Raw genomic sequence first — 25,434 nt, 5'->3', positions numbered from 1 at the left:
AAACTAGGCTAAGGCACCAACTGCACTGACCGCTATATCTCGAACGTCAAGACCATCGGTCGATCTCTCCCAAGCTCAGATTACTCGGGCTGCACTTTTCAGGCGGTGGTGGAATGTGTCACGACCGACGTCTATTGACTGCATCTCTGTCAACAGTGATAAAGCCACGACAGGAGGCCTCAGACCGACCTTTGGGAGCGTCCGTGTTCTGGGAGCATCCGTGTTCTGCAGAGACAGGCTGATCTGAGAAACGCTCGTAAAATGTGCATCGTGCAGCCTTACCTCTGGGAGTTACGAGGACACAGACTAACCTTACCCGCGGTTATTGACACCGGTGGGTGCGAACTGACCTGTTGGGTACAAGTAGGTGAAGACTGACATGTTGGGTAGACGTGAGTGCGGAATGACCTGTAGGGTAGACGTGAGTGCGGAATGACCTGTAGGGTAGACGTGGGAGCGGACTGACCTGTAGGGTAGACGTGGGTGCGGACTGACCTGTAGGGTAGACGTGGGTGCGGACTGACCTGTAGGGTGCACGTGGGTGCGGACTGACCTGTAGGGTAGACGTGGGTGCGGACTGACCTGTAGGGTGCACGTGGGTGCGGACTGACCTGTAGGGTAGACGTGGGTGCAGTCGTCGGTGTAGTTGTTGACCAAGTCCAGCTGGGGGAGCTCGATATTTTCGTCCACGACTAATGGAGTAATCTTTTCCCAAACAAATACGAGGTCGTCCGTCGTATAAGACACTGCAACAAAATATTCGTATTTTTATGCACTGGAAACTCTTTGATATCCAGCTATCGACAACTACATGCGCTCTTGAAATATATATGTTACAGGCCAAGTGCGAAGGCTAGTACATACACTATACAGTACCCAATCACCAATTTTCATCAAAATAGCTTTTTACATTCAATTAAAACGCACTGTCTCGCATTCTTAAAATCGGCATAGCATTAGCATTGACAGTAGTGTATATGCTAGCCAGCCACATGTTGTAATTCATCGTTCCCATAAAACAGTTTGTGGCTTGTGGAAGCACGATCATCATTCATCAGCGCAACGAGCGGTTCCCTTCACCAGCTACAAAATACATATCAGATACCAATCGTCGGCATAGTGGTCTCTCTCTCTCTCTCTCTCTCTCTCTCTCTCTCTCTCTCTCTCTCTCTCTCTCTCTCTCTCTCTCTCTCTCTCTCCCTCCCTCCCTCCCTCCCTCCCTCCTTCCCTCCCTCCCTCCTCTTTCTCTCTCCCCTCCTCTCTCCCCTCTCCCTCCCTTCCTCCTCTCTCTCCCTCTCTCTCTCTCTCTCTCTTTCTCTCTCTCTCTCTCTCTCTCTCTCTCTCTCTCTCTCTCTCTCTCTCTCGCTGTGCGAGTGTTTCTGTGTTGCCTGGCCGTCTGCCAGTGGCCCGTTGGACCCGATCTCTCTGTCTCTATGGTTGTCCCCGGTCGTGCTGATGGCACCGGGGCGGCGTGCCCCTCGCCATCCGCCCTCGTCTGAGCGACCCCGGCTGGTGACGAGCCGCCGCCGGGCCCGCCCAGCTCTCAGCGCAGCCAGGCGCACCTCCTCGCCGCCTTTGTGTGAGCCGCCGCGCCGCGTGTCCCATCTCCGCCGGTACGGTGACGCCCCGGTCCTGTTCATGCGGCGGCGCGACTAATGACAAATCCATGGCGGCGGCTGCGCCCGTCTCCCGACCAGCCGGTAATGGCCAGAGCCGCTATTCTCCGTGTGTGCTGTCCGTGGAGCGGCGGGGAGGACCCCCTCCCCCCCCGGCGGAGAGGAACCGGGCGGAGAGGAGCCGGGCGGAGACCACCGATGGGTATCGTGCGGGATGGACGGGTGAACTTGTCTCTCTCCGTCCCGTCGGGCTAGACTCCGACGGAACGGAGAGACACAAGTTCCCGCCAGACACAGGAGTTTATTCAGCTGTTCTTTATTTTGCTTAAACAGAGATTCACTCTGCACAGACCACTTGGAACTGGGATCCATGCACCCTTGGATCCATTTTCCTACAAGATTGGGTTTGACTGAAGAATGATTTACAATCGACAATATTGCGCCAAAACCGAACAAAAGATACAAGTTCTTGAAACGAACTTTTCCAAACTTTTCCCAAAAAAGCTTTTTATTTATGCTTTCGCATTTTCTCAGACACCACAAAAAGTGTTAAAATGCTGCGAACTAGATGTACAAGCTGGCAATAAACGTCTATTTCATAGATCTGTTACATGCCCATGGGAAGGATGCAACCACTTCAAAAACTTCAAGGAACTAATCAATATGAATTTCATGTGGGGCGCTTTTGTGGGTATTTTGCAATGCTTGTAATTGACCTACATCACTTATGTTGACTGACATAGCCGATGACGTAAGCAGTGGCGCACTGCGGATGACCTGCTGTTGTTTCCTGCCAATAACCTCGCCGACAAACAACAAATGACGGCTGGCCTGGCAGGGGTGTCTCGTGTGAGCTGCGCTAACTGACCGATGGTGGCCGAAAATGGCTCGGCCGACCAGCGTGCGCCGCCGCGCCGGTCCCTCGTCTGGTGGTGTCTGGAGGGGGGGGGGGGAGGCGCCCAGCCAGGTCCCTTCCGACTGGTTACTGTGCCGCCGCCACCGCGTAACGAAGCATGATGAGCGGCGGCGCAGGGCGGGACGAATATAATGAGCACCAAGACCGTCTGATGAGATGGCATTGATGAGATTGGAATAAAGCACTCTGGCAGATTGACTTTTATTTCCAAAATTCATTCTAGCCACGGTGAATCAAGAAAAGAGTATTTGACTGCTACTTGAAAAACAAATGTGATTTAATGCCTTTTATAAGTGCGCATTAGAACAGGAACCCACCAGCATGCTTACATTAAATAGTAGCAATACAATACAAATTACAATTAAAACGGATTATATAACAGGTACTGCATTATTTACCCGTCATTCGAACCAATGAAGAAAAACGTTCAACTTTTTGCATTAAGATGTTTTCAAAACATTATAATAAAAAAACAATCATCAGCATATTACTTGTTTGCGACCTGTCGTGGTCTATAGAAAAAACTCTTTCTTCTGTCTCGTGCAACAACTATCATCTGTGACGTTTTATGTTGTTTCATTTTGTCGGAATCCCGCCGCAACAGCCGGGGATTGTCTCCCGACGAGCGCCTTGGCTCCCTAAGGATCTGTCAGTCCGGGCAGGCGTCAGCCAAGTCTCGGATTGTCCGTAACGACCCATCGCAGCAACACACTGGCCGGGGAAGTGGCGCCTTATTGCGCGACCATGGCGCGGTCGTGCCTAGAGACCGTGATCGGTCATCTGATACCACTGCGCTACCAGCCGGCCGGCCCCCGTCCTGGGTGTGGGTATAGATATCGCGTTTGGGAAGCGGGAGCTGCTTTAAACATTCGCATTTTACAGGCTCCTTTGACCTGCATCCAGTCTGTTCGTCCGGTTACCGGAAGCGCAAGTTCGGTTCCATCGGGGTTAATTGCTCTGACGAGGGCAACAGAGCATATGCTAATGTGCCGTAAAAAGCCACTTGCGTAAACACTTTGCTTACAAGCACATCTGACTCAAAATGAAAGCCTTACACATAAGGCAATCGAACTTTATGCATTTGTAGCAAACAGCTATAACACACGGCAGTTTATTAGCTATTTCATTCTACCTTTATGAGTTCCACATTTTATTCGTCCGAAGTTACAGATGCCCACGATATCCTAGAAGTTTGCGGAAAGAGCTAAGACGTTATTGTAATGCAGCGGCTTAAACTCACTTGTGTCGCCCTACACGCCACCTGCGCGGTATGCTGAATGCATAATTGTATGTGTAATGTGTATTGTGTAGCAGTTGACGGACGCCTGCGGAGGTAGGCTGTTCCGGTGGCCAGTAGTGTACGGCGGCGCAGTCTACCCTCGCGTGAGGCTGGCCCGGCCTACTGACGCGAAACGCGCAGAGCTGGATGGGGTTAACATATATATCTCAGGTCTGTCTCAAAAGAGTTGATCGTCACTCATCTTGCTGAGATTAGAACGGACAAGAGTCGTGCGAAGAGGGCTACAACGGTCTAAATATCCGGCGATCTGAAACCAGTTTAGCTGACTTCGCTTCTGACTATATGTACATACAAGCGCGAAGGAGAAACTTTATACCTACATGTGAAAGTTACATCTTACAAGCTTACACAATTAATGGGTGAAGTATAAAATTTGAACTTGATTCTGATGAAATGAATAGCGATTTTCTTGATGGCATAGTGTTGTGAGCTGCATGAACGTTGTAAGTCCGGTGAAGTCTAAGTAGTCTAACAGCATCTAATGCAATTTTCTAAGCTCATAGGATGAGACCTAGCCATTGGCTATACATAGTAGTAAAAAGCTCTGCCAGCGCCAATGTGCTGTGTTCTTTTCGTCCCCTAACTAAGCAATACCGGACATTGCAATCAGCTTCAGCGGCTGTCTGACGCAGGAAACCCAACTGTTCTCTGGCGCTGCGCGCTCCAGATGTAGTCGCCTACGGGAACTAACGCTAAACGCTTGACTAACCCCACCGCCGCGCCGGTATGCCTTCTGATGGCTGCGCTGGTTACCCATCGCAAACGCGTGCCTGGCGGACGCAGCCCCTAATGCCTACAAGACCGAGTATTGAGCGCTGTTGGGACATGCTTTTCTTGTCAAAACATGTCGGCAAGAACGAAAAACTAGCCAATAAAATTTTGTTTTGTGTGAGGTTAATATTTTTAAAAATAAAAATTGTATACAAGCTCTCTTCTAAGCAAAGGAAGCGGCATTTAAAAAACGCCATTTAAAACGGCATCAGAAAATCTAAACCTTTTTTATCAGGAACATTATGTGATCTTCTTAAATCCCGAGCCAGCTACACGACTGCCATAGTTCCCGTGCCTGATGTCCTGGACACCATCCAAACGTCGGACGGACACCATCCCTAGCCGTGCCGATAACGGGGTAGAGTGGACCCGATCCGTCTCCACGGCCGATCTGGAGGGTGCGTTCACCCGCCAGGCCCTGGGCGACAGCCTGATACTGGGACAATATACACCGACCCGGGCCGGCCGGGCGACCGATCACCCGCCGGGGACGCCGCGAGTACGCCCTCTCCCTCTCCCTCGCCCTCCTCCCCCTCTCCCTCTCCCCTCCCCGGCCGGATATGTCCAGAGATGGCGGGCGCATGATTACATTGCGTGGGGTAACGACCTGGCTTCGAGAGATGGCGCTCGCATAAGGCATGAGAGACAAATCAATAAGAAAATTTCCTATAGATAAGACCACAGACGGGCAGAAAGACGGTCGAAACTTAGTAATAACCCTAGTTATCAATCGCTTCACTTGATAAAATAATGGCATGCAAATACCTAATCTAGGTGCAGCTCATTCCTCTCTCTCCCTTATCCCCCTTCCTCTCTCTCTCTCTCTCTCTCTCTCTCTCTCTCTCTCTCTCTCTCTCTCTCTCTCTCTCTCTCTCTCTCTCTCTCTCTCTCTCTCTCTCTCTCTCTCTCTCTCTCCCCTAATTCGCTATTCACCAGTCGCCACCACCGGTGACTCCGACGACCTGCCACTGGGCCACTAGTTAGGCTCGTCACGCGCACCCTGCTACTCACGGGACTCCATCTGAAGTCGGCACTCCTGATAGTCGTGAGGGTACAGAGCGAAGTTCATGGCGCAAGAGAGCGTTAAAGTGAGTCTGGAAAAGGAGAGACGAAAGTCAGCAGAGGTCAGCCTGTCCGGCCGGGCAGTCCGTCAGCCTGTCCCCAAGAAGTGGCAGCGCTGCACCAGTACTGCAGCAAAGCAATGCCTATAGTTATTGGTATATCGCCCCTATCCTGGTACCAACACTATGGTACACTGAATACGATGGTAATAATGAGAATAAGTTTATTTTATTAATCAGGACACGTACAAAACAATGATCGCCAATAGGTGCAAAAGCTGTTTGCTTATGTCGCAGCACCTCTCAGCTTTTACGTACTATCGCGCGTGTCGTTTCACCTCCCCACTGCACGCACACCCGCACCGCCCCCGCAGCGACCGCCGCCACGCCAACACCGCCGCCCCCGACCGGCCCGACCGCTCCGGCTCCGGCCGGCCCCAGGGGCCAGCCCGCCAACCCGATAGGCTACCTGAGGCGTCCTGTATCGGATAAAAAATTTTGAAAAGAAATTTTTGATCAGAATTGGTATTACTGTTCCAATACCAACGCTCTGGTATCCCGGTACCAGCGCGGTGCCCCTACTCTATCAGCATTTTTTTTTATGCCGCCACTCATTTGACTAGACACATGATCAAACACTCCGTGTCACTGCTCCAATGTCAATACCTTGTATCGATGGAACCGAACAGCCCGTACCCACACTCTAATATCAGCGCCGCGTCCCAACTCTGACCCTCCCTCCCACTCAACTGAATACTTTGGCCGTTACGCCAATCCAGCCGCTGAAAGAGTAAAGAGCTCACGCCCCACACCAGTCGGTACTGGCCGCTTCACGCTCCCTCTTTCACTCCTGCCCCGCCGCCCTCGGACTTTTAGTGTCCGAACGCTATTGATACTAGTATAACCGAGCGTGTGTGGAGCATCTTTAGAGTGGCTGTAAATCTCGGCTACTGAAAATTGGCCAGCGCATAAAAAATACAGCCGGTGCTGGATAGATTCAGTCTGCACCCTGAACAGCGGGCAGCGAATTGATAACTTCCTGTCTCATAAAATATAGGTCACAATGCTGTCAGCGATACACTATTCAAAGTCTGCGGACAGGTCTTTTTCGAGACTTAGGCAGTAGGCACACATTTAACTAAACCCATTTACACTTGAGTTTCGAGAAGCCAGGGCATTTTTGTTGTCATGACGCATGACCAGTTTGAAGATCAAAGCAAGAAGGTCTTAGTATAATTGTCAATTTTTGTAGTGTATATTTTTAGTGTTGAGTGTATATTTCTTCCAGTGTATATTTCTTCCGTTAAATGCATATCGCGATATTTGAATGCAATGAAATGTTAGAATGATTAAAGGGACTATCCCACCTTTAACATGGGGTTTGAGTTGAGATAGCCAAGTTTGCGGCGAGGTTCAGAAACCACTATCTATCTAGGTTGCAACCCCCGCGGCCTCTTGGTGTTGAAGAAATTCGTTCCCTTCATTTGAAAATGGGCCTTGCGCAAGGCCCTATCTTCAACATGGAGCGACCGGTAGTGTGACGTCACCTCGTTTAGTCATTCTGATTTAAATGGGTTTGTTCGTTGAAAAATCGCTTAAAACTTGGTCTGAACTTTGTTGTGGTGCCTACAGAGTAAAAAGAATCAGCTTTATGACAGTAATGTGGCCTGGGGAAGGAGGTAATTTTGGGCTGTGACGTCACATATTTGAAAGTTTGTGTTTGGAATATGGGAAGCCTAAGATGTTTAATGAAAAATAAATGCCAGAACCGTGTTCCTGGTCATCCAATCTATAAAGTCGGGCACAATTTTACTGGTTTTAACAACATTTTAGAAGGTGGGATAGTTCCTTTAAAGCTAAAATTAATCGTCATGATTAGTTTAATTGCCTCCAGCCGTGCTTTATCAAGCGCTTCTTTGTCTGCTGCACGCTGGTCTCGTTTGTATATAGGCTTTGAGCTAAGGGCCTAAGAGGCCCAGGGGAATAACAATAACCTGTTGTCTCGGGGTAAAACTGGCGTTAGGACAGCCTGTTACTTACTTGACCATGTAGAGAATAGACTTGTCGGCATGGAGCCAGACGTAATGGTTTGGAACAGTCATTGTCTGAAAGGTCACGGACTTGGCGTTCTTGAAGAACGAGTCCGGCCGCCAGATGTCGTTCAGCCAGTCGAGATTCAGCAGTCTGAAAACCGGCAGAAGTGTGACATTTATAGGGATAATATACGACCGGGCGGTGACTCACGATCAACCGGCTGGAGGGTTTAACACGTCCAACTGATATGTAGCAAAATATGCCACCCTGAAAACCACGAATAATGTAACTAGCTTAACGTAAAATGAGCTTACAAACTTCATGGGACAATCGCTCACCATACGAAACTCAACGAGACCCAAAACTGAAACAGACCGTTCCGTGCTTCTATCCTCAGGATACTGAAATCCTTCTCCTCCACGCCGCAACCCTCCTCCGGGCTGGACAGGCAACTTTATCTCTTGCGGGCTGCTCCTTTGGAGCGGCACCGCTGCTCCCGAGGGAGCGCACCCCGTAGCCGGGTGCAGTGAGTGCCTTGGGGCTGGGTGGCCTGTCCTCTGGACAGGCTCAGCCCCGGCGACTCACTAGGGTGCCTGCCCAGACCAATGTCTCCCCCTATATCCTATCATCCTCCCGGCTCTGAAATGGTCACAATTGACCGAAAGGGCCTAACCCAACAAAACAAACAAAACAAAACTGAAACACCTACAAGAAACCGGCATACTGCCTTCATTCCCACGACTCACAAGGAGACATGGCGCATCGATTCACACACACCCAACAGGTTCGGTCTCCGTGCACCGGTGAACGGACGGTCAGTGGGCACGGTATGCAGGAGCGAGCTGAGGGGTAGGCTGAGGGGGCGGGCTGCATTCCTCTGACTGGGTGCACGCGTCAGTCACTGACGGAATGTCTGTGTGCTTGTCGAAATCGACCAGTTCCCAGTCGGGTCACGACCTTCGCCTTCACCTCCCTGGGGAAATCTGCACAGCCGCTGAACGCACTGAAAGGAATATACGGCGCTGGGGCGCATGGCGCGGACCCGAGCGGCCGCGGCCCAACTGCCCCTGACGACCGGACGAGCTGACGCACCGGCCGCCCACAACTCAGTGGCTGATCTGAGAGGAACGTGCAGCGAATGATAGTGTGGGCGGGGAACAACGAATGTCCCGGGACCTCATGTGTCAAACAGACCTTATTCTGTAAGTAATGAACAGTATTGCTCGTGTTGCCCACTGTTTATTCATTACTTGATTCATTAATGATTTAATTCATTCGTTTATTTCTTTGGCATTGTATTATATCATTTATTGCTTTTCAGGGAAGAACGGAAGACATCAGTCGCAGAAATCGGCAGGATTGCAGTGTATTTTAGGTGGGCTAATCTCGTACAAATTTTGATCTAATTTATAGCCGCTAATGTTATTTCGAAAGAGGGAGACGACATAAAAAACCTTCAATTCCTCGAACGATTGCTATCCCCCTCGTAGTGCTCAATCAGAGAGTGACCAATTAATTACACACATGCAGCACGGCGCTACGAAAGCCGAGCCCTCGCTCCTTGCCATTGTTACTATACTTGGTGCCTTAATGGGCTAGCCGCTCTCAATCAGGCTGCTTTGGCGGTTAATAGATGCTATCCTGGCAGACGGGGTAACGTGTAAATATGCTGGGGGATTAGCGGTAGAGTATATTGGATCTTGTGCAGTAGGCGGTAAACTTTAACTTGTGTGTTTGGAGGTGCAGTGTCACCATGAAGGACGTACTGGATTTATGAAATAGCACTGGGTAGAGTGATTCACCCCGGCGAGCTCTGGGTCCGAAGTTAACAAGGCCATGCTTTTGGTAAGCCATATTTGATTGAACGGCCTCGCTAGCGAAAAACGGCGCCGGGAATTGAGACATTAGCTCGCCTGTGGTCCAGCCACGTAAATTACGATGTCGTGTGATTCCACAATGAGAGAGAAATATTTCACCAAAGAAGGCGTCATAACTAGCGCTAAGCCTTATGTCAAGCGGCCATTTTATATTCTGTTGAATGAATCCGTAAACTAAAAGATAGTATTCATATTCTGATGAAAGAGATAAAACGCAACTAACGCTGAAATAAAATGTCATCAATGTTGATTGTAAGTACCTATTTCGCTTAACATTTCGTAAGCAAACGGTAAACAAAAACGCAACGTAACGTTTTCGTAACAAAAACGGTAAAAAAGAAAATACATATGGATCTGTAAAACGTAAACACCGTATGAGACTGCTAAGGCTTCTTACCTGTAATCCGATGTCATGTTTTCAGGCAAATGAAGCCTGTGGTCTTTCCATGATTGTGCGAAGAAAATGTCCGCAACGTATGTCTGAGAAAGAAAAGGCAGTTAGGGCAAACAAGGAAGAGCCTCAGATCGTCCGATAGAAACTTAGGAAGCATCCCACTGCGTTTCATTTTTGGTAGTGCCATTCACCCACACATAATATTGTACCTAAACGGAGATAGTTATGTATAAAAAGAAAATCCTCTGAACATTGAAGGCCTGATGGCTGAAGAGTGGCTCATCAATAATGAAGCACTCACAAAACATATTCTCTGGCGCGTATTTACCATTGAGTTTTCGTTGATAGAATCCAACTGCATCACGGTGACGTGAAAACCCACTTCTGTCGGTTTGCCGTCGGACTTTGGCGGCTTCATTTTATCGTATTTCTTATGCACCTCCGGAGGAAGCAGATCTTCAAATCGTAGTGGCCTGAAATATAAAATTGGGTGAGCTTTGATGATTGATTTTGTATTCATAAACAACAGTTCAGGTGATTCAGACTTGAATCGGTTTCTCTCTGAACCACGAAGATGGTGGACGAACATGGTGCACTGTCACCAGACCATAACACCCACACGAGTCTCCATTTATTGCACAATGCTCAGTACACATTGCAGAAGTGCAGTTGGGTCAGCACACTCGACAAGCGACCACGACGCTGTGTCATTTATCATTCGGAAGAACATGCCGGAGCACTCGGCTGCTTGGGGACCTTGGGACCACTCGTTCACCCACTCGCAACAAGCACACAGCTAGTGCATTCGGTCGTCATAAGTCTATCTGAGGCTTGAGGTCTTGGTGTTCGCCTATCAAGGTAGTAAATCGATCAGCGTTTTGAGTTTACGGCCCTGTGTGTAATGGCATGGTGAAAGAATGCCACGATCAGCAGACTAGGGGAGAATAGCGATGCCCATATTTTCATAGCGCATGGAGTGTACAAGGAGCATGCCACTTACCATAAACAAACGTAATGGTGCGAGCGTTGGGTACTGCCTAGAAGCGAACTCATGTCTGGAGAAAATGGAGGGCAAACGATAGGTAACTGTTGATGCCAGACAGGTTACTGGACGGCTGTAGAGATGCCACCGTGGGGGCGAGGTGCCGTGTCACTCACCCGTCCTCCGAGGCAGTCCGTTGTACGGGAGCCAGCAGTCCGAACACAGCCAGGGTCGTGAGCACACTGCCCGAGAGAGCCGAGCAGCCGCGCGTCGCCGCACCCATCGGCGACTTATGCCGTCAGACCTGTAACGAACCGCGTGTCAGCATACAACCAGAGGTAATCAGCACGGCTCATTTACGAATGACATGGATACTTAGGCAACAAGCGCAAAAGTGCTAGTGATCTCCGAGACAGACGGACCGACAGATGACAGTGGCATAATGACATACGGACAGTCGGAGGGTGACTGTATCGTTTTTTCAACCCCGCCGCGCTGCTGCGTTTGTCACAGCAGAGCGCTGCCAAATGCGCTGCCAGATAGGAGGGGCCGGATGGCAGGCCGGCCGAGACGCCCTCGGTCGTCCGTTGACAGCCGGAATACATTACGATGAGAGACGATGAGAGATGACCGCGCGGTGAGTGATGAACTCAATGGGAATCGCCCCATCCGCGAGCAAGAGTGGTTTCTACGAGTCAATAAAACACCATCTGGGCTTGAAGAGCTAAAAAAGGTTCCAATATTACCACACATCTTTGCTTACAAGTGAGATATTGCGCCATTTATAATTTCTTCTTTACACATGCGGGCCATTAACATTATGTACAGGCGCATTCCCCATAATGTGCGAGGAAGCTACAAATTGCTCAATGGTCGTTCTACTTTATCTGTCAGTGAAGCACATATACCTAAATATCTATCATACATTTTGCGTTTACTTACTGGAAGAAAAGAAGTTTTAAACAAGCGGAGACTGCTCATTATCTTACTATATAGTTATTTTTATTCTTTAACCCGCGCCGGGCCGGTGCTATGAGATTCCGCGGCCGGGCCGGGGGGGGGGGGGGGGCGGCGCATTCGATTGCCTTTTTATAGACCTTTCTGAGTAATAGTTTCAGATTTGACCTCAGGTCAACGGTTTAGCCTTCAGAGGTAAAAAACTGTAAAATAGCAGTTTTCACGAAAATAGTTTTTCATCAATAACTTTTGACTCAAGAGAGCCACGACATTACTTTTGGTAGCATCGTATTTCTCTCGTCAAGACGACGCGTCGAAAGAGCTATTTGTTGACCTTGAAAGGTCATTTTGAAAATTTGACCCCAGGTCAAGGTCATGACCTGTCCGAAAAGGGTCATGTTGCATATCAGTCGATCTGTATCGTCGAGCTGAATACATCTGACGTGTTTTCATCGCTCTAGCACGTCCTTATCAAAAGTTATAGCCAATAAAACTGCTGGTGACCGTTCATGACCTGATATGACCTCAGGGGCACACAGAGGGGCCACAGGTGCATTTTTCCGATTCAGTGTGTCATGTTTACCTATGAACCGATGTTTGGGAGGGTTTTGAACACCATTCGCCCCAAAATAGGCGCATTTCAATTTTCTTTCATTGACTTATAATGGAGAGGTCGCAAAATTGATCTGACCCTAGGTCACCGATATCAAAATTCCAAGATATACATTTTGTACATACTGTTACTCTTATCAATCGCTGAAGTTTCAAGGCGGTCGTTCAGTCGGTATAGCAAATTTTTTCTGAGGTGAGGTCACTTGACGTGACCTGGTGACCTGACCTTGAGAGCCCTGAGTCTAAAATTTTCACAACATGTGTAGAAAAGATGCATGAACAGGTGTCCCAAAAACGGCGGCGCTCCGCCCCGCCGTTTATCAGACCCGAGTCGTTCAAGGTCAGGTCAGAAAAAGTTCAAAGGCTCTCTATAGGTACACCGACTGAACGATCACTTTGAAGCTTTCAGAGATTGCTATGAGTAACAGACTAACAGTATGTATAAAATGTATGTCTCGGTTTTTTATATCTGTGACCTAAGGTGAGGTCTGTCGCTACGTGGTCCAGGAGCCGAGTTAGACGGGGGGGGGGCGTGAAAACGCCCCCCCCCCCCCCAGTACTCGGCGGAAAGTTCAGGCCACCAGCACGGCGCGGGTTAAGTAAGTTATCTGTAGAGTGTAGACGGCATTATAACTACCATTGCTACCATAAATTATCATATAACTACTGCCATACTATTCATATTACTACCTAATTACCACTATTATAACTATTATAACTAGCATAGATTATTAAACAATATTGCTTATACCTAGATTAACTAAATTAACTAAATTAGATTATACCTAGCTTATACCTAGATATTACAATATTGTGGCAGGTGATTTTTTTTTTTGTAAAAGCTGGCCCACAGTTTAAAAAAAAAAACTGAATAACTTAAGATACCTAACTGTAATCAAAATACAAATTCGCCTTTGATTAAAACTGGAAAATATTTCAGTAAAAGAATCACCAAAATAAAATTTAAAATATGCAAGACTCTTTAAGATATAAGTATTTATCACCCGCTCAATGATAGCTAGACAGAGTATACTGACCGGTGTGGGGTAACTCTGGTCTGGTCTGTCCACTTTCGCAGTCTACTCTTTGGGAGCATGATACCCTATACCATTCACATCTGTCGGACTTAACGAGCCAGGAGTATAGCCGAATTGGTCATCGACTAAAGGATTAATTTTTTCCGATTATACGCATTTTCGCTAAGATATCTAGTTCTTAGATTATCTACTCATACCTACATGATACATAACCTCTTATTTTCCGTGACAGAAGTCAAACACCGAAAGGATGGCATTTACAAACTTATCTGGAAGCATCGTGAAACGACTGATGAAACAATTATGCAGATGAAGTTCAAAGTTGTCGATGCATTCGGCCCGTGTCAGACCAAATTAATCACGAGGGCCACAATAAACTCAGCGTCCCGAACCTTCAAGCTCTAATCATCATTACATGAGTCGTATAAAAAACTCACCGACTAAAGACGGTAAGACGCCGTTGAGCTGAACTGCTTTATCTGTGTTCTTCACCGGTGTGCACTTTAGCATGCGCTGCACCGATAATACTGCAGAACAGTGATGGGTCGGGATCGAATCTGTCTCCAGTAACACCGAGCGTTGAATTACACACCCCTACACACCGCTCGGCCGCAGTCAATCAGTGATATCTGTCAATCAGGCTCCTCAAGATGTCTCCCTTCCCTGTTCTTCTCCTCCTCCAAAGGATTGGACCACCCGACGCTCCGCCACCGTCCGTCGGCCGACTGCCGCCTCACCGCCGGACCGACTGGGGGTCTCACGGCGCTCTGCTCCCCTCCCCACCCCGCCCGCGTCGGTGTCGATGCGTCGGCGGCGACATGCGTGTCGGTCGGTCGGATAGAGGAGCTGAGATGACGATGCAGAGCGTGACGGTTTCATGGACGTGCGTGTAGGTATGCACGTTGTGTGACCGGCCGGTCACATGCACGCTCGATGCACGTGCCCGCATACATAAAGTTACAATGCATGCACATTGTGCTAGCCACACAACTTGAACATCGGTGTGATCAAAGAGGCTCACCTACAGTATCCATTTACTATGAAATGTCTAAATAATAGGCTCATATAAGTCCCAAATGTGATATACCTATATCCGCAAATCCGCAAATCCGCAAAAGCTAACCGCTCTTTGTGAGTTATGCTGCGCCGCTCCAGACCTGCTGTGCTCAGAAACAGATCAAAGAAGCTTATCACGAATAAGGACCAATTACTGTAGAGTGTAGGCTGTTGTATGGGCCCATAGTCCCATACAGTCATGGGCCACGATGTTCACGCGATGGCTAATGACATTGCGGGCTGGCGCTGCAGCATGGAGTGAAATTTGTCGTCAGAACATCCTGTCATATCTTCTGGTCATTAAAGGAATAAAAAAGAAATCTGCGGTCAGACACTAAGCAGAGGCCCGACAAGCTTCAAAAGCAATATATTTATTTTATATGGCAAATGACATTTGCGAACCAAATTTCCTATGACCTAGTGTACGCTTGGAAACACATGAAGCCAAAAGTCATGTGTTGAATGACCTGAATCACAAAACGTGATGGGTCCATTCCAGGGATGTGGAGACTAGTGATGTCAATTACGGAAAATCGGAATACCGATACCAAACCAAATACCAATCAAAGCCACGGGAAAATACCGAAACCAAACCAACTTGGGAAAATGAGGGAAATACCAACTTTTTACCGATTTCTTAGTCTCTTTTACATTAGCGAGGGTTTATGATACCAACAAAATACCAAACACATTACGATTGAAATACCAAATACCAAGTTGGTATCGATTTGGTATCGGTATACCAAAAAGTTGCTATCCGATTGACATCTCTAGTGGAGACGGAGCCAGAGCCGAAGCCGGAGCCGCCGGAGCCGGCATATTTTGCCCGGAGCCGGAGCCGGAGCCGGAGCCGTGAAACAATATATCCCGGAGCCGGAACCGGAGCCGGAGCCGTCAAAAAAGGGGGCGACTCCGGCTCCTTTTTTAAGAGGAAAAAATTATTTACCTAGTTCGTTTTGACAGTAGGTACCAGGCGTAAAACAATGTGGTACCTATTCAAAATAGCCTTGTTATACAAATACAGAAGCAACGAGTACCAATCCCATTGCCTTTTTTCTTCCACCCGTATTTAATGGATCGCATAGGGGATGTACTGAGTAGAAGCCGGAGCCGGAGCAGACGGAGCCGGATTATTTTACTAGGAGCCGGAGCCGGAGCCGGAGCCACCATGACATTTCACCCGGAGCCGGAGCCGGAACCGGAGCCGTTTTTTTTCTCCGGAGCCGGAGCCGGAGCCGTCTGAAATTTCAACGGCTCTGCATCCATGGTCCATGCCATTCACGTAGCTCACATTTATGGCAGTGAAAATATCCTGGTTTCGCTCTGTCCTGGTAAAATCAAATAGAAGTGTCATATTTCAGAGAGCTTGCCGCCCATGTTGGTGGCTACTTTCTTTTGCAGTATCGACTACGTTTTGCTCGTACATAATACATAAATCACTCGTACTTGTACATAAATCACAATTCGACCGTTTGGACCGGAAAGGGTTGACGAAGCCAGGGTCCACATTCATCGTCCGATCGGTAATTTCTGATTAGTTGGAGGATCCAAGCGAAACGTCCTCACATGCTCGGGCTTGATCCATCCCATTCACGGACTTGAACTTGCTGCGGCTACTCCTACACCAACTGCAGACTTATCCTGTGCGGAAGTTTCATATATCGAGTGCCGAGGCGACTGGAAACTGGCATACCCGAGTGTGAGGACACCGCCGCGCCGTCTGGCGTCAGAGGGACGGAACTAAAGCTTTGCTTGATCTGTCTCACTTGCGGTGGGGTCGAGGAGGCTTTGTAGTATACGGCTCACTGTGGAGGGTGCACTTTGTTATCAGTCGAATAAAGTAGCATTTATACCATTTATATGTCCGGTGATGGGCCCGACCTTTCGGCGGTTTGGGTGGCGGGGAGTGCAGGTGGCTTGTGGGCCATTCGGATTGCAAATGCACGATGAAGGATGCACGGTCTGGCTGGGTGTCATAATCATGTGACTGCAATCCCGATTCAGAGCCTTTCTCTTGAAAAGTGAAAAAGACGAGTTTTGCAGTTTTTTAAATAGGCCAATGTCCAATAGACTTGCTTTTACGCATGAGGAGAGTCACAAGAGTGCATTAGTTACTGAAAGCACAACCGATTGGTGACTGTGTCTGCTGACTGCTCTATGATGCTGACAAAAAAGCTCCAGCGGAACACGATTTGTCATTTTTTACCTCCTATCATGGATCAGATCGTGCCTATAAAGCATCAGTCGTGCCCGCCACATTACCCTCCTACACACACACATTTGAATAGCCAGTCGGCCAAATTGTCCAGTTGACTGCCTCTGTCACCAAACCTTCTTAGCGCACAGTCGGCGACATGAAAAGGAAAAGGAGAAGGATGAGAAGACAGACAGAAGAGAGGGAAAGGAGCGGCCGGGGAGAGCCGCGGCGCGGCGCAGGGCCTCTGTTCCGCTCGGCTGGTGGCCTCAGAGAGAGGGTGCCGGTAAAACCTCGGCACGGACCCGCCGATCCGCAGTCGAAGATACGCCTCGGTCGCACCATGGCGGCTCCGCGCTGGTTCACGTATCTCTGCTCCATCTGCCTCCTGGCCGGAGTCTGTTTGGCCAGTGACGACAAAACAGGTATGTGGCTTCGAATGTTTTTCCTTTGGTTGAGTCCCTAAAGCTATTATGCATATAATTATGATGCATATTTATTGCATTGCACATCGCTACCAAAGCACGTCGGGAAACTTATAATACTAAACTACGCTCCTGAGAATACACTTTCGCTGTGAAGGTCTGTAAAAGGCCTCCAGATGTCAGGAGCTTTCAAACATTGGCTACGTTTCCATGACACAATCTAAGCCAATTTTGAAAAATGGATTTGCTCCATCATAGCATTTAGGCGTAATTTAAAAATGTAAATATAGGATTAGGTGCTAGCTAAAACCATATCTACGCTCATTTTTTGCATAAGGTAAATAGTTTCCGAGAAAAACGCACGTGAAATTTCGCTAAATCGATTTAGACGTGTCATGGAAACGTAGTGATTGTTCGAATTACCATGGATGAGATAATAATGGATTGGTGTCTTCGCAGTTTTTGGCGACATTGAGCTCAGGCCTGCCATCTAGCGGGAGAATTGTCGTAAGTTAGGAGCAAGCCGAGTGAACGCCGCTGATTAGCATTGTGACACACGGGAGTGTGGTGTAGTAGCAGGCTTGTTGTGCAATTTTTCAAAAGGTTATGTCTTTATATGTCAGTAAAAGCGAAGAAATTAATAGATTTATGTGCAGGGTCAGTAATAAGATAAGCAGTTCCATGTTATTTCCTCATTAAATCGTGAAACAGGGAGTTATTGGAGACTTTGCCAGCACGTGTCGTTTTCGCTATTTTTCACATGAGTCTTTACTTGGCCTAAATCAAACAAATTGTCCGATCAAAGAACAAAACGAACGTTAGTACTATCTATAAGTCTAATGAAAAACTTAAACGGAATTGCTAACGTCATTGCCGCTCAATATGTCATTCAAGACGCTCTATGAAAAGGACCCAACCGGTGGTGCGTAGTCGATGAAATTTCAGTAACTTTGGCTCCAACTCCGATTCCGGTATCCAAATATCGACTCCGACTCCTCCGGGCAGAACTGTCAATTCACGCAGACTCCGACTCTGACTCCGCCTGCAGCCCTGGTAAGTCTGTGGAGTGATGACTTTTCGGTGACGTTCGACTCATACTCGGGCTACAGCTTTTAAAAATCAACCGACTACGAGTCGGAACAGAACCGCTGGCTCTGACTACAACTTCGCAGCCCTGGCCCAAGATAGCTGCCTAAAACAACTTTTATGTGTGATCTTCTTCGTACATTGTTAATGCTATTTTAAACAAGGGGTGGAAAAGGGAGACGAAGCCTTTGCAAACAAGGATCTCCTGTTGCGAATCAATCAGCTGCTGGAAAAGAAAGGCATAAACACCACGCATCTCATTTCATCGTTTTCCTAACAGCTCTGCACCAATGTAAGCACTGATCAATGCAGTGCGAGCATCGATGTGACATTTGTGTACCAAGTTTGAGTGTTATCCGCCCAGCCGTTCTTGAGATATGGAAGCGGCACCCCGCACGTGCGCACGTGCAGTAGCACCCCCATAGTGACACATGGAAATGCATTGGCCACTGGGTGCCTAACTATTGACGAAGTTTTACTGTAATTGGCCCAGCCATTGCGGAGTTACTTTATGTGGAACAATTTCGACACCCCTAAGTTGGCACGTGACACGTGCCGTAACATTAACTAAGATGAAGAAAATCGGGCGTAATTCGGAGAAGAAGAAATGAACCTACCAAATATGTAAGTGACATATTGTCAAACTGCTTTACCATTGTGAGTAAATGACCATATAAAAGGTCGTACAAGCCGATGTGACTGGGCGTTTCAATACACACCGTCTTACGCATTTTATTTTCGTTATTACCTAAAGACCGCTTGACGTTTTTGGCTTTCAAGCATTTAGGACGTTTTTTGTCGTCTCAGGACCAGTAAGATTACCTCCAACTCGTGGGAATATGCACTTCAAGCCAACTAACACACCACACCCACGTGTGTCATAATGCTGAGAGATGGCGTTCATTCGGCTTGCTCCTAACTTACGATAATTCTCTCGCTAGATGGCAGGCCTGATCCCAATGTCGCGGATCCCAATGTTAATTTCCACGAGACACCAATCCAGTGTTATATCATCCATGGAATTACATTCAACCCTCAAAACCAACATGACTTCGACATGATGCAGCCTGAGATGCATGCAAAAAGGTCAAATTTGAAAGCTAAAAAAAATCCAGAAAAAAGATATGTACCTATCATTGGAAGATATGCAGCTTGAGTTCGGATAATTTGATGCCTTTTTGCGAGCGATTCCTTGAATGATAATACTGTGTTCTCAGCGTTATCCAAAATGGTCTCTGCCAATCTAAACATTGACTATAGTGAAATGTAAAACGCTTATAGCTTCCTTGCAGTCGCAAAATATATAAGGTTAAAACTTTATAGAGCTACACATCTTCGATGATCTTTGTTCCGATTTTTGTTAACCTCGTAAAAAAAGAAATAACGGGTTAAAATTACAAAGAAATTGTGCTTTATATAAAACATTTTTTCGTAAGTAGGCAAATCCGACATGATAAAATAAATAAGATAGAAGCGACAGGCTCATCGACCAAACGATTGCTCTGAAATTATCAGCGATTGATAAGGTCGACGGGATGTAGGTAACATTAATCTCGTTTTTACGTCGTTCACCAGACGCTAGGGCAATTTTGCGACCTCTTCATTAAAAAAAAACTCAGTTTGAAAAATATATACCTAACACTTTGTGGAACAAATGTCAGTGTTATCATTTCTTAAATCATAAAATGCTTTAAAATGTGTCCCTTTAAAGGGACTATCCCACCTTTAACATGGGGTTTGAGTTGAGATAGCCAAGTTTGCGGCGAGGTTCAGAAACCACTATCTATCTAGGTTGCAACCCCCGCGGCCTCTTGGTGTTGAAGAAATTCGTTCCCTTCATTTGAAAATGGGCCTTGTACAAGGCCCTATCTTCAACATGGAGCGACCGTTAGTGTGACGTCACCTCGTTTAGTCATTCTGATTTAATTGGGTTTGTTCGTTGAAAAATCGCTTAAAACTTGGTCTGAACTTTGTTGTGGTGCCTACATAGTAAAAAGAATCGGCTTTTTGACAGTAATGTGGCCTGGGGAAGGAGGTAATTTTGGGCTGTGACGTCACATATTTGAAAGTTTGTGTTTGGAATATGGGAAGCCTAAGATGTTTAATGAAAAATAAATGCCAGAATCGTGTTCCTGGTCATCCAATCTATAAAGTCGGGCACAATTTAACTGGTTTTAACAACATTTTAGAAGGTGGGATAGTCCCTTTAACGATGAAATGGATGGCTGTCTTTCCAAGTGCTGGGTGCCCCTGTCACGGGATCCATTAGACATCGGGTGTTACAAAGTCACCCAGCAAATCGCACCAGCGTGCGTAATTCACAGTCTCGAAATGATTAATTAAATATATACGAAACAGCCTTGTACTGGCTCGAAACCACTTCACGTTCTAGTAGCTACGCTCAGCAGCCTCGACCCGATATGCACATATAGGGCAAAGGTCTAATCGATTGGTGGTTACATAAAAGTGCAATAATCTTTACCAGACCATCGTTTTTAACTCATGCATTTCATTCCATACATCGTGTCAAGTTAAGTTATTGTGTGCACTCCAATAAATTCGGCCCTGTCAAACATGTGCAAATAAGCTGAGCCGGAAACTTGATGTCGATTGTTGAACTTTTTGACTGAAATATGGACTGTCAGGCCATTTGCGTAATACAGCACCCTTGTGGCGGCCTTGGCGATACACGGCCACCTTTAATTCGTCACGCCATGGTGACTAGGTTTGACGATCCGTTTCACATGTCCAGTGAAATTCATGACTATGTCCTCGGCGCGGTCTAAGTGTGGACTCGGGTGTCACGCGCCACCGATCCCCGGTGGGACCCGGGGCGGCAGAGAGTTTCCTCCGGGCAGAATCGTCACCGCCCCGGCCTCGGTCTCCATTGGAACCGAGCCGTGACGACGCGCGTCGCTCACGATGTTTCGACGCGCGTCGCCCGAGACGTTTCGCGTCACATCGATGCGCTGGAGCGGGTATTAGGGTTTACGTGGCTCAGCTGGGATCAATGGTCTCTTCTCGCGGTGCATGCCGCACGGTCCATTTGTTTAATCAGCTTTGTAATATAACTCTGTTAATTGTCAATGGCTAAGGCTTCATTACTATAGTGTATACGTTCAATAGATACACAAATAAACGGGGGTAGGATAACACCAGAGGGATATTGGAAACCGTGACCTGGGCTGAAGTATCCCATCTCAAGATTGATGGATCATTTGACATCTGTTTCTCTCTGTCTCAGACAACGCGCAGCTCCTGACACAAGCAAACGACGCATCCGAAGCATCGGATGGAGGCTCTAAGGCGGAGCGAAGCGTCATTTACCGTGACGGTGAGTCACCTCCACTGCACTGCTGCCTTCGGATCAGAGCGCGACCACAACAAACTGCGGCGGCGGGATACAGAGCACGGCTCAGCTAATCGTCCAATTGGATGAGACCGCAAATGTTCGGCATATTTCGCATAATCGGCGGTTCTGCCGTTTGCTGATTGTGCAAGTCCAACTATTAGGGAGAGAGAAAGTAAATGGGTAAGCCCACTCCCATATGTTTCAGGGAATATTAAAATTACAAAGTTGCATAGAATGAGTAAGCTATGTCGAATGATTCATGGTGCGAGGATGTGTGGCAAACACTGGTAACTGATAGTATTTGATCGTTCTAAAGCTGGCGTTTCCATTGGCAGACTACACGCCTTACAAGCACGATGACTACCGGGACTACAACTCTCCGTTTCCTTTCGAGATGCGACCTCCGTTCGCCTCGGCGCCATCCGGTCGCAGTCGCCACCCGAACGAGATCTTCGAGCATCCCAAGTACCGACCGGCGGCTCAGTACGTGCCGTACCCGAGGCCGAGGTACCCGTACCACGGGTACGACGGTCCGCGGCCGGAGCCGTACTCGCCGCCCGTGTACGTACCGCGGGGTCACGCCCGACCGGAGCCGGTGCCGCACGCCGACCCGTTCCTGGAGGTCCACCAGCGCGTGAACGCTCAGTTTGAGCCGGAGCACGCGCCTCCGCCGCCGCCGGCCGCCCACTACCCGCCGCCCCCGCCCGAGGTGTACCTGAGGCCGCTGCCGGCCGTGTACCACGCGCCGCCCCCGCCCCCGCCGCCGGCGTACCACGAGCCGCGCCCGTACGCACACAGGTTCCCCTACTCTGAGGACGAGCCAAAAGAGCACTCCTCGTCCCGGCAGCCTAAGTCGCTGAACCCGGCACCGTTCATCGCAGCGATCGCCAACGCTTATCAAGAGAACGAGAAGAACTTCGGGGTGAACCGTCAGGGAAAGCTGGAGCACCCAGTGGGTCACCCGCGGCCGGTCCATCTGCGACCGGAGCACCCGCGTCCGGAGCACGCTGGGTTCCGGGAGCACCCGCTGTTTGAGCGCGTGCGGCCCACGCTGCGGTACGCGCCGCCCCAGCTGCCGGGGCCGCTCTACTCACTGGCCACGGCCGGTTCTGAGCTGACGGCTTCGACAGTGCAGCCTGACGGCATGGCGGCGGACAGTGGGGAGATGGGACAGGAGGCGTGAGCACAACGGCGACAGAAGAGAACAATTTTGAACAGTGGGAAAGACTGGTTGAAAGGCGTGAGCATGAGGGGCAAGAGCTTGAGAGCAGAAGGAGTGGCAGTACATATATGTACATAGACGGTTGGCAAATTTGGACGGCAGAAGGGACCGTACTGTGAACATAGAACTATTTCAACACCTCAGTGATCATCAAAAAATGTTTCGAAAGCGTATTTAATTGTTACATCAAAAAGTTATATTTATACCAGCACACATCTGCGCAAACGGCAGTTTGTCCCACGCGTAGAGACCGTTCGTGTTTCACGTCTCTCAGTGACGAGTTTTCCGCTGTGCGGCAGTAACAAACTATTATGTGTGTGTGTGTCATGTCATCTCGCGGAGAGCCGAACAGCCGCCATCTGTCGCGATCCGTGGCCGTCTGCTCCCGTCGCCGGTGTGGGGGTGAAAGCCGTCTTTGCACCGTCTCCACCGTCTGTGGTCAGCCAGCCGTGTGATTCCAGTTATCTCATGGCGGCGCCACCGAGAGAGGTCTCACCGAGGAACAGTCGAAACATCCGTGCGACTGCATCCGTAAGTGGGGCTTTGCCTGTGGACGCTATGCCAATAAATAAACAAATAAACAATTAACAATCCGGTCAATAACACAAACCGAACGGAATCCCACCGTTTAAATGATTTAAAAACGTTACCAGTTCAATTGCAGCGACGCTGGGCACGCCTTGTTGCCATGTTATTTGTATGAATGTAATATATGTGCATTGTGCGTTGTACTGTACATATATGCTGAATCATGTACCGAGATACACTATATCATTGCTCAATAAAACGCCTTCTAAACAAGATTTTGGTGTTTTTGGTGTGCCTATCAACTATGTGTAAGCATAATTCTCCACTTACCTTTCCTTTACCCACCCTCTTATCACTCGAGAACATTCACCTGGCAACTGACTATTCTTTGATCGGTAAGAAATATTGATGGTGAAAGATTGATAACTACGTGTATTGTGTAATGCATCGCGGGGTGGGGTCGTCTTGCGTTCGCCTAATTAATCCGGCCAAGCCAGAAAATAAAACGTTCAATAGCACAACTCGATTATTTACATGCACGTTATCACAAATACACGGCATGAGTCAGCGGAGCGTACAGCCCACCGCTACAGTAATGTGTGGTTTTACCAATCTCAACGGATGGCTTTGACCGACGATTTTTAAATGCGGACTGATTGAAAAGAAGACGTCAATAGATAAAGTTGTAGCTGCAAGGGTGAAGATATATGTAAGCTACATTTAACCCTATTCCTGGCGGGCTCCGCCGGGACAAGAAACTGGCGGGGGGGGGGCCGATTCGGCCCCCCCCTTCAGATCTCAAAAACTACACATCGCAGCGACAAACGGCGAACGGCGTTTGATAGGTCGTTTAAAGATCTACAACTTTTACATAAAACATTTTCAGGTCAGGTCAATATTGAGGTCACCAGAGGTCATCAACGATAAAATGTTTTGGAATTAGTTACCTATATAACTTTTAAACTAAGAAACATAGAGACATAAAACCAATACATTTTTTGTTGCTCTCGCCGAGGCGATGCGAAATAAGTATGTGATGACCTTCACAGGTCAATTTAAAATTTGACCTGAGGTCAAGGTCAGGTCATTCATCAATGAGGTTGTGGGGTATGGTCATGCTGCATACCAAACGACGCGCCTTGACCAGGCGAGCAGTTTGGTACCACTTACAAGTCTTTAGCACCATCATGTCGTGATTTATTGACAGAAAAACGATTTATGACGTCACATGACCTCAGATGACCTTTGCCGGTGCCCCTATCAATTAGCGGCACCAGGATCATCACCGATGAGATAATCTTCCATAATACTGAAAGAACTGGGTGGTTTTGACTCGTTTACACGAAGCAGGAGGCGTTTCAATATTTTCCCATAGGCTTGCAATGTAAAGGTCACGAGTCTGGCCTAACCTCTGGTCACAGATATGAAAATTCTGAGATATACAAATTGCACATACTGGTACCCTAACTAAAGCCTGAAGAGAAGAAATTGATCGGTCAAAAACTCTAGCTCTGGCGTGATTGCAAACTTTTCTGAGGTAGGGTCACCAAACCGCCTCTGGTGACCTGACCTGAGGTCAGATCAACTCAAAATTTTCAGAAATGTTGCGTAAAAGCCTTTTAGAAAAAGTCAGAAAATTTGAGCTTCCTAGCTCAAAGCGTTTGGGAGATATAACCAAAAAACCTCAGGGGAGGGGGGCTCCTGAGCCCCCCCCCCCGCCAGGAATAGGGTTAAAGTCTCGTTGCAGTCTGGCTAATCGTTCCTAGGCCTCAGAAGCAGAACATACCCATGACTGAAACCACACATTACTTCTGCTGTGGACTGTACATATGTACATATATGTAACAACAGCTTCTCAATTAGCTGCACCACCAAAAGATCATGAGTTATCATGTGTCCCGCTGCTCGTTATTCCGATCGTTTATAATCGATGAAAAATCATTGTCGTATCAGTCTCGCACGGAATGTTAGTGGGATCGTATCATGCTTAATCTTTACGTCACTCTCGCGCATA

General features: G+C 48.0%; 2 protein-coding genes across 2 annotated transcripts in view; one reads left to right on the top strand and one right to left on the bottom strand.

The window, feature by feature from the left end:
• LOC122386117 (glycine receptor subunit alpha-2-like) overlaps positions 1-14,307 on the bottom strand; it is a 31,333-nt gene extending 17,026 nt beyond the window's left edge. Inside the window, exons 1-7 of the mRNA XM_043374989.1 lie at positions 13,995-14,307; positions 11,128-11,255; positions 10,298-10,442; positions 9,973-10,055; positions 7,705-7,848; positions 5,615-5,697; positions 612-746 (exon numbers count right to left, since the gene is read on the bottom strand). Of these exons, the coding sequence (XP_043230924.1) occupies positions 612-746; positions 5,615-5,697; positions 7,705-7,848; positions 9,973-10,055; positions 10,298-10,442; positions 11,128-11,234 (697 nt within the window). The 5' untranslated portion in view covers positions 11,235-11,255; positions 13,995-14,307. The remainder of the gene's footprint in view (positions 1-611; positions 747-5,614; positions 5,698-7,704; positions 7,849-9,972; positions 10,056-10,297; positions 10,443-11,127; positions 11,256-13,994) is intronic.
• Positions 14,308-16,271: 1,964 nt separating this feature from the next.
• LOC122386129 (early nodulin-75-like) lies at positions 16,272-23,693 on the top strand. The gene is made up of 4 exons (XM_043375016.1): positions 16,272-16,312; positions 16,960-17,232; positions 21,563-21,652; positions 22,006-23,693. Exons 2-4 carry the CDS (start codon positions 16,968-16,970, stop codon positions 22,851-22,853), a joined length of 1,203 nt encoding a protein of 400 aa, XP_043230951.1. The 5' UTR covers positions 16,272-16,312; positions 16,960-16,967; the 3' UTR covers positions 22,854-23,693.
• The last annotated feature ends 1,741 nt before the right edge of the window (positions 23,694-25,434 follow it).

Source organism: Amphibalanus amphitrite, unplaced genomic scaffold (assembly GCF_019059575.1).
Source record: "Amphibalanus amphitrite isolate SeventyFive unplaced genomic scaffold, NRLGWU_Aamphi_draft 000015F_arrow, whole genome shotgun sequence".
NCBI lineage: Eukaryota > Metazoa > Arthropoda > Thecostraca > Balanomorpha > Balanidae > Amphibalanus > Amphibalanus amphitrite.
This window is presented reverse-complemented; position numbering and strand designations above follow the sequence as displayed.

Excerpts from the sequence above, each read along its gene's own strand:
- LOC122386129 (XM_043375016.1), top strand. The coding sequence starts at position 16,968 with ATGAAAAGGAAAAGGAGAAGGATGAGAAGACAGACAGAAGAGAGGGAA. Across the intron at positions 17,233-21,562 it reads GGCCAGTGACGACAAAACAG|ACAACGCGCAGCTCCTGACA; the intron begins GTATGTGGCTTC and ends TCTCTGTCTCAG. Across the intron at positions 21,653-22,005 it reads AAGCGTCATTTACCGTGACG|ACTACACGCCTTACAAGCAC; the intron begins GTGAGTCACCTC and ends TTCCATTGGCAG.